Source organism: Olea europaea, unplaced genomic scaffold, assembly GCF_002742605.1.
Source record: "Olea europaea var. sylvestris unplaced genomic scaffold, O_europaea_v1 scaffold187, whole genome shotgun sequence".
Classification (NCBI taxonomy): domain Eukaryota; kingdom Viridiplantae; phylum Streptophyta; class Magnoliopsida; order Lamiales; family Oleaceae; genus Olea; species Olea europaea.
Genome location: NW_019236492.1, coordinates 171,925 through 184,456, shown reverse-complemented (window position 1 = coordinate 184,456; position 12,532 = coordinate 171,925). Strand labels below are relative to the sequence as shown.

The 12,532-nt window shown below is 37.1% G+C and overlaps 1 protein-coding gene across 1 annotated transcript; it reads right to left on the bottom strand.

Moving 5' to 3' along the window:
* Window positions 1–3,239: 3,239 nt before the first annotated feature.
* On the bottom strand, window positions 3,240–5,480 carry LOC111378774. The gene is made up of 2 exons (XM_023002010.1): window positions 4,234–5,480; window positions 3,240–4,143 (listed from the first exon to the last, which is right to left on the bottom strand). Exons 1-2 carry the CDS (start codon window positions 5,478–5,480, stop codon window positions 3,240–3,242), a joined length of 2,151 nt encoding a protein of 716 aa, XP_022857778.1.
* Between the last annotated feature and the right edge of the window lie 7,052 nt (window positions 5,481–12,532).

Sequence of the window (12,532 nt, the reverse complement as noted above, 5' to 3'; positions counted from 1 at the left end):
AATGTCCATATGCCTATTTTGTTATGAATCTACCAATTTTAACATCAAATTAAACAAAATCCACCATCTACCTAAGCCCAACCTCCACAATAATTAAAAAAATTCATCAAATTGCACGTCAATAGACAAAAAAATTGTAGCCCAAGAGTTCGCAAAGAAACACGTTACTTTCGAGTTTTTTTTTTGCAAGTGGAGAAGTTGACTCAAGGATTTTGATATGCAAAGTGTTCTAATGTGCTAATTTTGTGATGCCCAAGAGATAGGGGAGGGGATTGGGAGGAGAAGGTGTTGGTGGTTGAAGAGGAGATGATTGTCGTATGTGTGGGTAAAGGGGGGAGTGTTTGGGGACTTTGTGCATGGGTGAGGGTTTAAATCCCTCACCCGACCGGGCTGTGCGTACGCATGGCTTGGGGCTGTGCATAGCAGATTGGCCTCGGGCGGCCAATCTGCCAACCATGCGTACGCACAACCTGCAGGTCGGTGTGTACACATGGTTAACCATTTTATTTTATTTTATTTATAACTGACTCTCCATACCCACCTCCGACTAAATTCTTTACATAATACAGTTTAGAAATATGCAAAACGATTATGACATAGAAGTTCAATGCCAATCTTGAAGAGTGCATTTTGGTTTAAACCGAACCTGACCACTCGGGTTCCACTCCCAAACTAATACCTTTACCACTATGATCGAAAAATGTGCAATTGATGCGGGAATCAATAGATTATAAGTAAGTCATTCTTGTACCCAAAATTACACATTTCAGCCTCGATGACTGTAACATTTCATTTTTTTATCTAGATATTCGTGATGCCCTCCAATTGCATGTCTGGAATGATTGAACTTCCCTAAACTTGTGTAAAACAAATATGAAATTGCGTGACCTGTGCATTAACTCAACAACTAAGCAATGAACGGATGACACCTAATCTATCTAACACACCCAAGCAATAAAGAAAACATATTAAAAATCTAATGCAACAAAGCGAAATAAATAAAAGGGAAGAGAATCGAGTTGCCTCCCAATAAACGCTATTTTTATAGTTCATAGCTCGACTTTGTTGCTTAGGCTACTCTGCACTATTAAAAGGTACGATCGCCTTCTCATTGGAGTAGTCACCTCCCCAATAGGCTTTCAACCGCTATCCATTCAATTTAAATCTTCTCTGTTCATCCTGAGATACTACTTCTACAGCACCATGTGGAAGCACGACTACTACTGTGAAAGGACCTGACCACCTAGACTTTAGCTTTCCAGGAAAGAGTTTGAGACGTGAATTAAACATCAATACTTACTGGCCTACTTCAAAATCATTTTCTCTTACATGTCTGTCATGCCATCGCTTGGTTTTCTCCTTGTAAATCTTTGCATTCTCATATGAATCCAAACGAAATTCCTCTAGCTCATGGAGTTGTAGAACCCTCTTTTCTCCTGCCGCCCTCATATTGAAATTGAGCGAATGAGTTGCCCAATATGCCTTATGCTCTAACTCAAAGGGCAGATGATAGGCCTTTCCAAACTCCAGTCGATATGGAGACATGCCAATTGGAGTCTTAAATGCTGTTCTATAAGCCTAAAGTGCATTGATCGTAGCTTTGAGAATCTTCTTTAACTCCCTGTTGGAGATTTCCACTTGCCTACTAGTCTGAGGATGGTACGGAGTCGAGACACGGCGTTTTACTCCATATTTGGCCAACAACGATGCAAATAATCGATTACAGAAATGCTTTCCACCATCACTAATAATTGCCCTGGAACTGCCGTATCGAGTGAAAATGTTCTTCTTCATGAACTGAGTTGCCACTCACACATCGTTAGTTGGCAAAGCTACAGCTTTAACCCACTTAGACACGTAGTCCACTGCCACTAGTATATATTGTTGACCGTAGGAGGGAGGGAATGGTCCCATGAAGTCAATGCCCTAAACGTCGAAAATTTCAACTTCCAAAATGTTGTTTAAAGGCATCTCGTTCTTTGTTGAGATATTTCCAGTCCTTTGACACTTGTCACAATATTTCACCATATAATGTGCGTCCTTGAACAACGTAGGCCAATAGAATCCCGATTGTAGTACCTTTGCTGCTGTCTTGGTTGCTGCGAAGTGGCCCCCATACGGTGCAGAGTGACATGACTCTAACACTTGATGCTGCTCTACCTCTGGCACACAACGACATATGATTTGATCTGGACCCCTTCTATAAAGAATTGGATCATCCCAAAAGTAGTGTTTTAGGTCAATGAAGAATTTCTTCTTTTGGTGACTCGAGTAGTCTGGTGGGATGATGGAGTGGGCCAAATAATTGACATAATCGACGTACCATGGTGTAGTGATAATCTGAAAAATCATTTCATCGGGAAAAACTTCATTGATCTCCACTGTAGGGTTTAACTCATGTGATTCGAGGCGAGAAAGATGATCTGCCACAACATTCTCACTTCCCTTTTTATCTCTAATCGCCTAATCAAACTCTTGCAATAGGAGTATCCATCGAATAAGCCTCGGCTTTACATCCTTCTTGCTTAGTAGATATTTTAAGATTGAATGATCCGTATAGACAATCACTTTTCACCTAATCAAGTATGATCTAAATTTGTCAACGGCGAACACTACTGCCAAAAGCTCTTTCTCTGTAGTCGCATAATTCATTTGAGTCTCATCCAAAGTCTTACTGGCATAGTGAATAACATGGGAACTCTTCTCCTTTCGTTGACCCAACACTGCCCCCACTGCATGATCACTGGCATCACATATAAGTTCGAACGGATAATTCCAATCTAGGAAAGCCAATACTGGAGCAGAAACCAATTTTTCTTTTAAGATGTTGAAAGTTGTCAAGCACTCCTTAGAAAAGTGAAATGGGGTCCTTTTTTCTAATAGATTGCATAATGGCTTCGAGATTTTGGAAAAATCTTTGATGAAGCGACGGTAGAACCTAGCGTGACCCAAGAAACTTCTAACTCCCTTAACTGTTACCGGCGGTGGTAGTTTTTCGATGACTTGTATCTCAGCTCTATCAACCTCAATACCCCATGCTGAAATCAAATGTCCTAACACAATTCCTTCCTTAACCATGAAATGGCATTTTTCCCAATTTAATACAAGGTTTGTGTCTTCACATCTCTGCAGTACTTTTCCCAAGTGTTCAAGGCACCCCTCAAATGATTTTCTAAACACTGAGAAATCATCCATAAACACCTCAATAATATGTCCCACCATGTCTGAGAAAATAGACATCATACAACGCTGAAAGGTGGCTGGAGCATTGCAAGGCCGAAGGGTATCCTCCTATAAGCAAAAGTGTCATAAGGGCATGTAAATGTTGTCTTCTCTTGATCATCAGGTACTATAGAAATCTGGTTGTACCCCGAATAACCATATAAGAAACAGTAGTAGGCATGTCCAGCGAATCTCTCCAACATCTGGTCAATGAAAGGGAGGGAAAAGTGATATTTCCTGATAGCGTTGTTGAGTTTGCGATAATCAATGTAGACTCTCCAACCAGTGACTGTCCGTGTAGGGATGAGCTCGTTATTTTCATTTGGGACCACCGTGATTCCTCCTTTTTTCGACAATACTTGTACTGGACTGACCCGATGGCTGTCTAATATGGGATAGATTATCCCTGAATCCAAAAGCTTTAATACTTTTTTTCTTACCACTTCCTGCATATTCAGGTTTAATCTGCGTTGATGCTCAACTGAAGCTTTGTAATCATCTTCCATCAATATCTTGTACATGCAAAGCGAAGGGCAGATTCCTTTTATGTCTGATATCGTCCATCCTAATGCTGTCTTGTGCTCCCGAAGTACTCTTAGCAGCTGATTTTCCTCTAATTCTGTAAGATTGTTTGAGATAATTATTGTGAGCGAATTCTTTTCCCCTAGATACGCATAGCGCAGATGAATGGACAACTGTTTGAGTTTAAGAGTTGGAGCTTGTTGTATAGATGGTAAAGGATTTGTGGGTCTTTCACCGAGCTCCAAACATGGCTGCTTGAAAAGTGGTGGTATGGCTGCCAAATAACGTGCACACTCTTTTGCTTCATCTTTTTCCGATGACAATTCCTGAGAATGCACCAAGCAAGCCTCAAGCAGATCTTGAGGGTGATCAAGTTTTAATGTCTCTGACACTGCTTCCCTTATTATGTCAATCTACATGCAAGAATCTGGTTCATTCTGAAATTTGAAGGCTCTAAACACGTTGATTGTCAATTCCTCGTCATCTAACCTCAATATTAACTGACCCTTTTGCACATCTATCAGAGCAGTTCCCGTAGCCAAAAATGGGCGACCCAATATGAGGGGGACGTCCCGATCTTCTTCCATATCCAGAATAATGAAGTCCACTGGGAAGATAAACTTATCGACCTTGACCAAAATATCTTCACAAATACCTTGCGGGTGCTTGATTGACCTATCGGCTAACTGCAGTGAAATTGTAGTCGTTTTTGCTTTCCCCAACCCTAGTTTCTTGAAAAGAGATAAGGGCATTAAATTGATGCTAGCTCCTAAATCACATAATGTCTTATCTATATACAAATTACCAATATTACAAGGAATAGTAAAACTCCCTGGGTGTTTTAGTTTCGGTGGTAATTTCTGTTGGAGAATTGCGCTGCACTCCTCAGTAAGGATGACCGTTTCATTGTCTTCTAGCTTCCTCTTGTTTGATAAGATGTCTTTCATAAACTTAGCGTAGCTGGGTATTTGAGCTAGGGCTTCAGCGAACGGTATGTTAATGTGCAACTTCTTAAATACATCAAAAAATTTCTGAAATTGCTTATCTATCTTATGTTTTTGTAGTCTCTGTGGAAATGGGATTGGAGGTACATATGCTTTGACAAGAGTGCTTGTTTTAACTCGTGGACTGCCCAATGACTCGATTTGATTTTCCTCTGTTGTTTTGTCTAATTCATCAACTTGCTCTTCACCCGTTGTAGGTGTCTTTTCTGTGATAGTTGCTGGCCACTTTACATGTATTTCTGGTAGCTGGACTCCACTCCGTGTAGTTATGGCTTTGACCTGCTCCTTAGGGTTTATCTCGGTGTTGCTAGGTAACGTCCCTTGAGCTCTACCTGATAATGCGGCTGCAATCTGTCCCACATGTTGTTCCAGGTTCTTGATTGAGGCCTGTTGATTTTGGAAATTGGTCTTAGTTTTAGTAATATACTGAGCCAGCAAATCTTCTAAAGATGGTTTCTTTCCTTGCTGTTGTTGCTGCTGTTGGAACCCCGATGGTTTATTTAGATTGTTACCTCCTTGTCCTTGTCCCTGATTGCTCGACCACAAAAAGTTTGGATGATTTCTCCAACTCGGATTAAATGTGTTGGAGAAGAGACTATTTTGTTGTCTCTGAAAGTTCTGCGCATAGCTCATTTCTTCAGATTGGTTAACATGTGTAGACGCCAGAGGGCAGTGGGTAGTATTATGATCAGCTCTGCAACCTTCACAAACCGGTGGAGATTGATGAACCATATTAACTGACTTGAGATAGATTATCCATTTTCATTGTAAAAACTTCCATTTGTGCAACCAGTGCTGTTACTGCATCTACATTATGCAGTCCTGCTGTCTTCCTTGGCGTTTCCCTATCGGTTGGCGACATCGATTGATTCTCAGTTATTCTTTCATACAAGTCATATGCCTCATCCACATCAAATTTCATCACCGATCCTCCTACAGAAACATTTCTCATATTTCTGAATTCTTGCTTTAGACCATAGTAGAATAGATATTGCTGAGCCTTTTTAGGGATGTCAAGGCTGGGGCATTTTCTGAAAAAATTCTTGAATCTCTCCCATGTCTCCTAATAGCTTTCAAGCTCTTTCTGCTTGAAAGTGTGGACTTCATTCCTGACTTGATGAACTTGAAAAGGTGGAAAAAATTTCATCGTGAATTCTTGAACCATATCGTTCCAAGATTGAATGCTCCCAGGTGGTAAACAAAGAAACCATTCCCTTACAGTGTCTTTCAAGGTATGAGGGAATAATCTCATTCGAAATGCATATATTGATATTCCTTCGTGACTGATTACCTCACATAGCATAAGAAACGCCGAAATATATTCATGAGGATTCTCTGTGGCTTTTCCAAAGAACTTGATGTCTTGGTAATTTTGGAAAAATTGATGACATCTAGTCTAAGATGGAAATTAGGTTGTCCAAAGGGAGGATATATTACAGCTGATTGCACTGGTGCAAGGATTGGATTGATGTAATCTCCAACTAAGACAGGGGCTTCGTTTTGGATAACTCTCGGTTGATTTGGCTACGGTATTTGCTCGTGAAGTTGGACCTGATGTTGTGGTTGATTTTGGTTATCGATCATTCTCCTTGCTTGACGTTGAACTCTTCTACGATTTCTAAATGTTCTTTTTATTTCGTGATCTATTGGAAAGAGATCTAGTTCCTCAGGATTTTGCATAAACTAATGTCGCTTACAAAGTGTCAAGACACAAGAGAACTAAGCAGTGTAATGGTAGCCTTAAAGTAACTACTAAAAATGAAATACAAATAAAAATAAAAATTAATGAATTTAAAATATCTAATAACTAAAATTAACACCGTTATTCCCCGACAACGGTGCCAAAAACTTGTTCGTTAAAATCCCGCCATATACATTTCTCGCCACATCTAGAGTTTTGAAGAGTTCATCTTCCTGAGCTGGGGTTAGTACAATTGTGCAACTCTGTGATTCCTTACGATAATTATGAAACCACTGTTACAGCTTGTCACGAAAGTTCTTAAGCATTGCAAGAATTGGTAACTCTCGATCTTTCTTGAAAAAGGCATTGAGGGACTCCGAATTGTTCGATGTCATCATGTTGTATCGACATCCTAGAAAATGTGATCATGCCCAATGTTCGATCCCCATCTCTGTCAGATACTCCCATACATCATAGGATTTACTTTCTATTTCGACCATAAACTTTTCAAACTCTTAAAAACTATAAGCCTCTACAACTCTCCTAAATAATGTAACGATACCCTTGCCTCGATTCTTGGTCTTCAGATTTCCATGTATACGGTACATACAATAACCATGATGTGCATCGGGGAAGACTTCGGCGATACTGTTAATTATTGACTATCCTCGGTCGGTTACGAATGCAAGGTTCTCGACATTCCCAATTGCTACCCTTAAGTTTGTGAAAAACCAACGCATCGTCAGATCATTTTCTCTGTCGACTATGCCGAATGCAAGAAGGTAAATTTGGATGTTAGCATCTCGACATATTGTAATAATCAACTTGCCCACGTATCTCGCCTTAAGGGTTGTACCGTCGACTAGGATTAGGGGTCGCATTACGTTTCGAAATTCTCGAACGCATTGTCCAAGGGTCATAAAGAAATACTCGAAACGATTTTCGTTATCCTTCTCAATAAAAAATATCGATCCAGTATTAATTCTTTCCATGTTATAGCAAAACCTGACCAATTTAAATAAACAATAATCATAATTTAAATAATTTAATAAACAATATTAAATAAACTGAAAAATTAACAATTGAATTAAATAATTAATTAGACATTAAATAAAGAATCGATAAATAATTAAATAAACAATTGAAATTAATGATTGAATTAAATAATTAGTTAGACATTAAGTAAACAATTGATTAAATAATAAATTAAACAATTGAAATGAATAATTAACATTTGAAATAAATATTCAATAAACATCTAAATAAAGAAATACCTAGCCAATTTAGCATAACTCTCTTCAGTCGAACCTCTCAAGTCATCCAACGCGCATTCTTTGGCCTTCCAAGCCTTCTGATAGCTCATGACCACCCCGTACTCTCGACCAACGTCATTATTAATGTCCGAAGGTCTATAGATTGTTCGTGGGTCCTGAAACTTGTGCATTACTTCTCGACTAATGAACTATGATCGGGCTTGCCTATGATCATTTTGACGAATACCCACTTCTCAAATATGTTCCTGTGCATGCTTACGAACTACAAAAAACTCATTCGTGTCCATTTTCGTTGCTCGCAAATGCCAAAGGCAACTGTCATCAACGCAAACAATTGTGTAAGTCGACTTGCTTGATTTCTTTACTTTAAACTAAAAATTGTGTTTCAAAGCAATCTGATGAACAGCTTCCTGTAAATCTTTCTTCGTGTCGAACAGTTGCTCGACGTACAAATCTTTATCATCGGGGACTAAACGCGAACAATTAGAGGACCCTGTACTTGATCTAGCCTCTGAGCTCCCACTCGACTTATGTCTCAGACAGGATAAAGTAATCAAATTCTTATTTGTAAAGTCATTATCTATTTCGTTGTCTCGAACTACCGAACAAATTCTATGTGTAATAGTGAGATCATGGTGAGGAGCAACTGTCTCTGGAATAACCACAACATCATCACGAACTATCTCCACTGTGTCCCAAAATTCATTCACATTACGATCCCCTCCATCAAAATTTTCGTGTTCACTCTCGGGGACATTCTTCTTTATCAAAGTTACGCTAATAGGAATCATACGTTTCTGATTCATTTCAATTTAAACCTTCATTTCAGCTTCAGAAGTAATAATTATAGGTGAAATTTAAATGGATGTATGCTCGCCCATTAGAAATCTCAATTCTATGTCGTACTAAGAGGGATCGACTTTAAACAAGTTCTGTATCTCATTGTACATTTCTGCATATGATGTACTTGATGTTATCACAATTGCAGTACAACCATGTCTTTCACTCGTCCATTTTCACACCCATCGATCATTTTCATTATTTTCAAATTCACTAAAGTAACAAATTGAGACAGCAGCTGATCCCATATCTGCATTACGAAACATCATTTATTAAAAAAAATTGTAATTACGAGAATAAAATGACGAAAAAAATATGCTATGCAAGACACAAAAAAAGGGCACGGGTGTCCGAGCCTGCTGTAACATCCGGCCCAGAACCGGGCAGGACTGTCTGTTCGACTTTTTCATTTTGCTGATTTTTACTGAACAAGTGAATTTTTTTCTCGTTTTTGCTAAAAAAAATTTATAAATCCATTTAAGACTGTAATAATTTATTTTTCTAAAATTATACGCTAAATAAGATTTAAAGATTCAGACAATGTACTAATTTAACTAAAATGAAATTAAAAATACGTATTTATACTTACCAATTTTCGAGTGCCGGCTATGAATTTTTTTTTTTGTTGAGCCTTTGATAATTTTGTGAGATTTCAATGTTCAAGTAGATGGAAGATGAAATTTCTTTTTAACTGTATTGGAGAATCTGATAAGGAAGGTAATTTCGTTTTGAAAATTAAGTGGGAGTGTTTGGATTTATTATTTTTTTGAAAAAGGGTATTATTATCTTTTGAACAAATTATATGTTTTTGTAATTAAAAAACATAATAAGGGCAAAAATGACGTTACTCTTCAAAAGGCCCTTTTAGTGAATGGCAAAAAAAATTTGGTCAATGTCATAAGTGGTTTTTTGATTAGATGCTTTTGAAAAGTACCCCCATTTTTGAACTAACAATTTCTTCTCATGTATTAACATTTCAAGAAGATGATGAAAGAAATCCATCGAGTCTCTTAAACATAGCTGACGAATATTTCATACCTCAATCGAAAACAAAAAATAAATTGAACTCGGATCGACATCTATACACTCTATCCTTCTTGGCCAGTTCAGTGCCACTCTCCTGGAAAGATTGTACGTTAGTAAAGGTAGAAATTGAATATACCTAGAATCCCTCCTAGAAACTACAGGATTTCTCACCCCATTTGCTCTATACTCCTCCCCAAAATATGTTATCTTTAACAACAAGAATATAGCACACCTATTTTGAGTTTCAGAGGTAGAAGAAAAAATGAATTCCATATCTTGCAGTTCAAGAAACCCAAGTTTCATTTCAACTTTGTATTTTAAACTTTTCGTAGATTTCTCTTTTTGAAAGAGTGAATGATGATGAATGCATTGAATGATGGGTGTATTATTTTCCATTATTGAATTTCAGTTACTAAAAATAAGAGTAATTTATGGAGCAAGTAATTTTGGTGTATTATTGCTTAAATTTCAGTATTCATAATATATAAATTAATGTGTAGTATTTACTGAATTAGTTTTATTTACTTTGTTATATGTGATTTTTCCCCAAATAATAATAATAATAATAATAATAATAATTCTGGGCCTATGGAGTTGGGTTGCATTATAAGTTACAATTGACCATGTGTAAGACCAAATCAAAATATTACGGAGAAAATGGAAAAAAAAAAAACATAAAACAATTTGTAAGCATTATTATTTTTTTCTCTTCGTGATTAACTACACAAATCAAAGTTAAGCTTTTTAAATGTGTATATTACTGGAGAGAGATGGAGAGGATACCTGAGCAGAACAAGGCGGAGTGAATCATTGGAGGAAGATTTGGAGCGGAGCAGAGCAAACGCAGCTAAGTGGGCGGTACAAAAAAAGACCGACTGGGCTTATCACGGCCCATTTTATAATGGATTACTACCTGGAAGAGACATTCGAACAAGTTATGAATGATTATGGGTCTGTTCGGTAATGATTATGAGAAGAGAAAATTACATAAACTAAGACTTTAAGTATTCCCATTTCATAAATCAGATGTCAACTTTAATATTTCAAGAATAAAATCTTTTATTAATTAATTAATACATATAAAAAATAATTAATCTAATCATGATCCCTAAATTATCTAATTCACTTCTTTCTCTATTCTCACGTCTCAACCACTCTCTCAATAGCTCTCTCCGTCGCGAAGAAGCCTAGAGCGTCGGGAGTGAAGCGGTCCGTCTCCTCCCCCTCCTATCATGTATCTACATCAAATTCATTGACCTCGGTCTGGCGAAAGCGCAGCAGCTTCGCCTTGCGGCGATTTAAATTTTCTCCGGCGATTTGTGGTGTTTTTCTGACTATATGTGGTGGCTGATGGTACACGTGGTAGAACAGCGGGTGTGGATCGGTTGGTGCGCCGCCTCACCAAAGATGGCGGCGTTGTAGACTTCGTTGCCCCCTGCCATGATTTTTTTTTTTTAGTTGTGGACCTTGTTGTGGTAGTTTTTATTGGTAAGATCGAGGGGTGGCAGTTTTGTTAGTAATTGCGCAGCAAGGTGCGTTTTGTGGTGTTGGTGGTGAGGTTTTGGTTTGACTGTGGAGGTGGTGGCAGCTTGGTGGTTTCTGGTGGCAGTAGGGGTGGATCTGGTGGCGATAATTTTGTTGGTGGTGATGTCATGATGTTGGTGTTGATATTGGTAGTGGAGCTGTTGGCGGTGGTGACGAGATGAGGGTGGTTGCAAAGGGCGATGGTGACAATGGAGTTGGGGATGGTACGTGACCGACTTTTTGACCTGTTTTGTTTGATCACCTGTGACTAACTATTTAACTGTGATCGGTGGATCTCGAACAACAATGTGGTGGTTTTTTTTACAATTTGTTGATTTGTTTGAGATAGTAGTGTTGATGTCGGGAGATAGTGACGGTGGTGGTGGTGGTTCTAGCAGTGATGGTGGTGATGATATTGTTGGAGGTGGTGGGGAGATGATGGTCACAAGTGTTGATGGTGGTCACAAATTATTTTCTTGATTGTAACCATTAAATTGATCAATATGTGACCAATAAATAATATGTGACCAGTGAAAAATAAATTGTGAATTGCAAAATTTTTAATTTGTGATCGATAATTTAATAATCAGTGACTTTCTAATAAATCATGACACGTAATATTTGTGATCTGTGATCGATTAATAAATTGTGATTTATAAATTTTTTATTTGTGATCGACAGATAAATTATGACCTATAAAATTTTTGAATTGTGACCGTAAAATAATTTGCGTCCTATAAAAATTTTGATTTTTGATCGAAAAATAATATGTAACTAATTAAATCATTAATTTGTGACCAAATTATATAAATTTGTGACCTTAATATATTTAATTAATTAAATATATAATTAATTAATTAAATATTTGATTTTTGAAAGTTAAAACATTTATTCTTAATTTTGAAATTGGTGATAGTTAATCTCTTAATTGTGAATTTTCCCCTTATGATAATTGATATTTTGATTGTTAGAAAGAAAAATGGATCCACCTGTGAGTGAATAAGTAAAAAATGACAGCTAGATTAATGAAATGACAGTAAAAAATTGATTTTTTAGGATGAAAAATTGCTACTAAAGGGGGAGCTATATTTATTTATTTATTGATTTTAAACAAATTAATTTTTATTAACTGAAAAAATCATTTCTAAAAAGCAAAAAGAAATTTTGTGCCAAAAAAATATTATAAAGATGCATAGACGTATTTTACATGGTCGGTTCTCAAAGAAATATAAAACATGTGGAAATAGTCAATGGTATGATTCCATTAGTCAGTAAAGCCAAAATGGCGAAATAGAGAAGACTCGAATAAAAATTGATGAAACGTCAGTAAAGCCAAAATGGCAAAATAGAGAAGATTCGAATAAAAATTGATGAAATATGTGATTGAAAAGGTTAATAAAATTTATGAGTTTCAATAAATTTTTATGGTTAAAATTAAA